The 6,191-nt window shown below is 43.5% G+C and overlaps 1 protein-coding gene across 1 annotated transcript in view; it reads left to right on the top strand.

The window, feature by feature from the left end:
• The first annotated feature begins 1,147 nt into the window (after positions 1–1,147).
• LOC115106202 (protein phosphatase 1 regulatory subunit 1B-like) overlaps positions 1,148–6,191 on the top strand; it is a 36,142-nt gene continuing 31,098 nt past the window's right edge. Inside the window, exon 1 of the mRNA XM_029628770.2 lies at positions 1,148–1,587. Coding sequence (XP_029484630.1) covers positions 1,489–1,587 — 99 coding nt within the window. The 5' untranslated portion in view covers positions 1,148–1,488. The remainder of the gene's footprint in view (positions 1,588–6,191) is intronic.

Here is a 6,191-nt window from a genome sequence, read left to right as displayed (position 1 = left end):
ACAGACAGACACAGACAGACAGACAGACAGACAGACAGACAGACAGACAGACAGACAGACAGACAGACAGACAGACAGACAGGGCGAGGCCACTCCAACTGCACACAGCTGTTTGTGTTTACATGTGAGCTGTGATTCCTCTCCTCCTCCTTCCGTTCTCCCTCTCACAACCTGCCCTCCAATCCTTTCGCCCTGTCTCCTATACATCCCTCCCTGTTTTCCCCATTCCCTCCCTCTCTCCTTTCCACCCCCGCCCTCTCTCCCTTCCTCCCTCTCTCCATACCCCCCCATCTCCCTTCCTCCCTCCCTCCATCCCTCCCTCTGGGCACTAGGACTGGCCGCTGTAACACTAATACACAACACAGTGTGTACAGTAATAGTTGCCATGGCAATAGGTTTTTCCATTGCAATTCCATTTTTTTTTATTACTATGCTGTGTGTATAAGGGATTTTGTCCAAGCATTTCTTGAAATGCAATGATGAAGGTTGAAAAAAGACAATGAAGATTTAAAACTGAATAAAATGATTGGTTTATGTATTGACTAGGGTTTGTTTGAGGTGCCCTGCTCACATTTTCATTATCACAACATGCATGCAATGTGAACATTTCAAACCTTTAGACTAAATCTTATTCCATCAATGTTGTATCAGCCAGTGGCAACATTCTGTTATTCTGTAGCATGTTGAACAGTATCAGGATTTTAACTTAGTCATTTAGTGACAGGCTCAATGTACGTTTTGTTTCCTGGAGAGTTTTTAAGTTGGACTTTTGATACATTACTGAGGTGGTGTTTTGACTTTAGTATTTCATTAACGGTCCTCATCAGATATGCCGTGGAAGCTTGTTTTTTCCCTACGTCACTACAGTACATGCATCTTTTCCAGCACACACATGCACACACACGCACACACACACATACACGCAGAGCAACGCACATGCGCACACGCACGCACACACACACACACACACACAGACTGAATAGCAAGGGTCAAGGACACGAAACACTACAGCAGCACATGGCGAGATTATGTTTTATACTGAGCTCCAATCATCTTCAGTTCAACATCGCGCACTCACACACTCAATTCCCCCCTCTCTCTCTCTCCAACCACTCACAGAGAGGCAGACCTAGTTGACAGCCTCAACACAGGCAGACAAATAGAGAGAGCGTGTGAGCACGAGTCAGGAAGGAGCGCGAAAGAAGGAGCACCAAAGACCACACGCCCAAATAAAAGAGAAAAACTGTTGCAGAGGAGAGAGGAGGGAAAATTCAAAGTCAAAGCCCAGTGCATGGTCAATGAGATCAATTGAACTTGCAGTCCTGCGTTTGTTTTCTCAAGGGATACCATCAGGCTTCAGTGAATTGCCAGTGGAGTGAACAAGCGAGCAGCCATCCAAGTTGTTCTACCTTTGCCATCTGTGGCTCGGCTCCTTGTCGAAACGGTCAGACTGTCAGAGCTGCAAAAGACCCGGTGCTGCCTGCAGAGATGGACGCAGATGCCAAGGACAAGGAGAGGAAAACCAAGATCCAGTTCTCAGTCCCGTCCGCTGTGCCCCTTCAGCTGGACCCGCGACAGGTGGAGATGGTGAGTGTGTGTGTGTGTGTGTGTGTGTGTGTGTGTGTGTGTGTGAGGGGAAAAAGTACCCAATTGTCATACTTAATTCAATTAAAGATACCGTAATAGAAGTAAAAGTGAAAGTCACCCAGTGAAATGCAACTTGAGGAAAAGTCTAAAAGTATTTGGTTTTTAACATAGCCTACTCAAAAGTAAATGTAATTACTCAGTTATACTTAAGCATCAGAAGTAAAAGTAATTTCACATTCCTTAGATTAAGCAAACCAGATGGTACAATTGTCATGTTTAAAAACAAAAAACGGATACCCAGGGGCACACTCCAACACTCAGCATAATTTAAAAATGAATCATTTGTGTTTAGTGAGTCCGTAAGATCAGAGGCGGTAGGAATAACAAGGGATGTCCTCTTGATAAGTGTGTGAATTGGACCATTTTCCTGTAACGAGTACTTTTGGATGTCTGTGAAAATGTATGCAGTAAAAAGTACATTATTTTCTGTAGGAATGTAGTGAAGTATAAGTAAACATTTTCTAAAATAAAAATAGTAAAGTTAAGATATAGTGCCTTGAGTAGGTATTCCTACTCCTTGACCCCTTGATTTTGTTGTGTTGCAGCCTGAATTGAACATTTATTAAATATATTTTATTCTCACCCATCTACACACAATTCCCCATAATGGCAAAGTGAAAACATGTTTTTAGAAATTTTGCAAATTTATTAAAAATTAAATAGAGGAATATGTAATTTATGTAAGTATTCACACCCCCCGAGTCAATACATGTTAGGATCTAAGCCACTCAGGAAGATTCAATGTCGTCTTTTTATGCAACTCCAGTGTATATTTGGCCTTGTGTTTAAGGTTATTGTCCTGCTGAAAGGTGAATTCATCTCCCAGTGTCTGGTGGAAAGCAGACTGAACCAGATTTTCCTCTAGGATTTTGCCTGTGCTCAGCTCCATTCCGTTACTTTTTTTATTCTGAAAAAAATCAACAATTCTTCACGATTACAAGCATACCCATACCATGATGCAGCCAACACTATGCTTGAAAATATGGAGAGTGGTACTCAGTAATGTGTTGTATTGGATTTGCTCCAAACATAATACTTTGTATTCAGGACCAAAAGTGAATTGCTTTGCTACATTATGTGCGGTATTACTTTAGTGACTTGTTGCAAACAGGATGCATGTTTTGGAATATTTTTTATTCTGTACAAGCTTCCTTCTTTTCACTGTCAATTAGGTTAGCATTGTGGAGTAACTGCAATGTTGTTAATCGATCCTCAGTTTTCTGCTGTCGCAGCCATTAAACTCTGTAACTGTTTTAAAGTCACCATTGGCCTCATGGTTAAATCCCTGAGTGGTTTCCTTCCTCTCCGGCAACTGAGTTAGGAAGGACACCCATATATTTGTAGTGACTGGTTGTATTGATCAATATTAATTAATAGCTTCACCATGCTTAAAAGTATATTCAAATGTTTGCAAATGTATTAAAACAATAAATAGCTTCTTTACATAAGTATTCAGACCCTATGCTATGAGACTCAAAATTGAGCTCAGGTGCATCCTGTTTCCATTGATCATCCTTGAGATGTTTCTACAATTTGATTGGAGTCTACCTGCGGGAAATTCAATTAATTGGACATTTGTAATTGTATTTATTACAGATGACAATTTACAATCCAGGGTTACTCCAAGCAGTTTAGTCACCTCAACGTGCTCACTTTCCACATGATTTATTACAAGATTTAGTTGAGGTTTAGGGTTTAGTGAATGATTTGTCTTAAATACAATGCTTTTAGTTGAATAAATATTTAGGATTAACTTATTCCTTGTCACCCACTCTGAAACTCTCTGCAGCTCTCTGTTAAGTGTTGCAGCTATTTCAGTCACTGTAGTAGCTGATGTGTATAGGGTTGAGTTATCCGCATACATAGACACACTGGCTTTACTCAAAGCAAGTGGCATGTCATTAGTAAAGATTGAAAAAATCAAGGGCCCTAGACAGCTGCCCTGGGGAATTCCTGATTCTACCTGGATTATGTTGGAGAGGCTTCCATTAAATAACATCCTCTGTGTTCTGTTAGACAGGCAACTCTTTATCCACAATATAGCAGGGGGTGTAAAGCCATAACACATACGTTTTGGAAAGATACACACCTGTCTATATAAGGTCCCACAGTTGACAGTGCATGTCAGAGAAAAAAACAGGGCATTAAGTCGAAGGAATTGTCCGTAGAGCTCCAAGACAGGATTGTGTTGAGGCACAGATCTGGGGAAGGGTACCAAAAAATGTCTGCAGTATTGAAGCTCCCCAAGAACACAGTGGCCTCCATCATACTTAAATGAGAAAAGTTTGGAACCACCAAGACTCTTCCTATGGCTGGCTGCCTGACCAAACTGAGCAATTGGGGGAGAAGGGCCTTGGTCAGGGAGGTTACCAAGAACCCGATGGTCACTCTGACAGAGCTCCAGAGTTGCTCTGCAGCACTCCACCAATCAGGCCTTTATGGTAGAGTGGCCAGATGGAAGCCACTCCTCAGTAAAAGGCCGATGACAGCCCATTTGGGGTTTGCCAAAAGGCACCTCAGACCATGAAAAACAAGATTCTCTGGTCTGATGAAACCAAGAGTGAACTCTTTGGCCTGAATGCCAATCATCACATCTTGAGGAAATCTGGCACCATCCCTACTGTGATCATGATGGTGGCAGCATCATGCTGTGGAGATTTTTCTGCGGCAGGGACTGGAAGACTAGTCAGGATTGAAGGAAAGATGAACGGAGCAAAGTACAGAGAGATGCTTGATGAAAACCTTCTCCAGAGTGCTTGGGGAGAAGTTTCACCTTCCAACAGGACACATCAAATCAAATCAAATGTATTTATATAGCCCTTCGTACATCAGCTGATGTCTCAAAGTGCTGTACAGAAACCCAGCCTAAAACTCCAAACAGCAAGCAATGCAGGTGTTGAAGCACGTTGGCTAGGAAAAACTCCCTAGAAAGGCCAAAACCTAGAGAGGAACCAGGCTATGAGGGACCAGGCTATGAGGGGTGGCCAGTCCTCTTCTGGCTGTGCCGGGTGGAGATTATAACAGAACATGGCCAAGATGTTCAAATGTTCATAAATGACCAGCATGGTCAAATAATAGGTCTGGGAGAGGTAGCACGTCCGGTGAACAGGTCAGGATTCCATAGCCGCAGGCAGAACAGTTGAAACTGGAGCAGCAGCACGGCCAGGTGGACTGGGGACAGCATGGAGTCATCATGCCAGGTAGTCCTGACGCATGGTCCTAGGGCTCAGGTCCTCCGAGAGAGAGAAAGAAAGAGAGAAAGAGAGAATTAGAGAGAGCATACTTAAATTCACACAGGACACCGGATAAGACAGGAGAAGTACTCCAGATATAACAAACTGACCCTAGCCCCCCGACACATAAACTACTGCAACATAAATACTGGCGGCTGAGACAGGAAGGGTCAGGAGACACTGTGGCCCCATCCAATGATACACCCGGACAGGGCCAAACAGGAAGGATATAACCCCACCCACTTTGCCAAAGCACAGCCCCCACACCACTAGAGGGATATCTTCAACTACCAACTTACCATCCTGAGACATGCCGAGTATAGCCCACAAAGATCTCCGCCACGGCACAACCCAAGGGGGGGCGCCAACCCAGACAGGAAGATCACATCAGTGACTCAACCCACTCAAGTGACGCACCCCTCCTAGGGACGGCATGAAAGAGCACCAGTGAGCCAGTGACTCAGCCCCTGTAATAGGGTTAGAGGCAGAGAATCTCAGTGGAAAGAGGGGAACCGGCCAGGCAGAGACAGCAATGGCGGTTCGTTGCTTCAGAGCCTTTCCGTTCACCTTCACACTCCTGGGCTAGACTACACTCAATCATATGACCCACTGAAGAGATGAGTCTTCAGGAAAGACTTAAAGGTTGAGACCGAGTTTGCGTCTCTCACATGGGTATGCAGACCATTCCATAAAAATGGAGCTCTATAGGAGAAAGCCCTGCCTCCAGCTGTTTGCTTAGAAATTCTAGGGACAATTAGGAGGCCTGCGTCTTGTGACCGTAGCATACGTGTTGGTATGTACTGCAGGACCAAATCAGAGAGATAGGTAGGAGCAAGCCCATGTAATGCTTTGTAGGTTAGCAGTAAAACCTTGAAATCAGCCCTTTCCTTGACAGGAAGCCAGTGTAGGGAGGTTAGCACTGGAGTAATATGATCACATTTTTTGGTTCTAGTCAGGATTCTAGCAGCCGTATTTAGCACTAACTGAAGTTTATTTAGTGCTTTATCCGGGTAGCCGGAAAGTAGAGCATTGCAGTAGTCTAACCTAGAAGTAACAAAAGCATGGATCAATTTTTCTGCATCATTTTTGGACAGAACATTTCTGATTTTTGCAATGTTACGTAGATGGAAAAAAGCTGTCCTTGAAACAGTCTTGATATGTTCGTCAAAAGAGAGATCAGGGCTGAGGTCCTTCACAGTTTTATTTGAGACGACTGTACAACCATTAAGATTAATTGTCAGATTCAACAGAAGATCTCTTTGTTTCTTGGGACCTAGAACAAGAATCTCTGTTTTGTCCGAGTTTAAAAGT

This window comes from Oncorhynchus nerka, linkage group LG23 (genome assembly GCF_034236695.1).
Source record: "Oncorhynchus nerka isolate Pitt River linkage group LG23, Oner_Uvic_2.0, whole genome shotgun sequence".
Taxonomy (NCBI): Eukaryota; Metazoa; Chordata; class Actinopteri; order Salmoniformes; family Salmonidae; genus Oncorhynchus; species Oncorhynchus nerka.
This window is presented reverse-complemented; position numbering and strand designations above follow the sequence as displayed.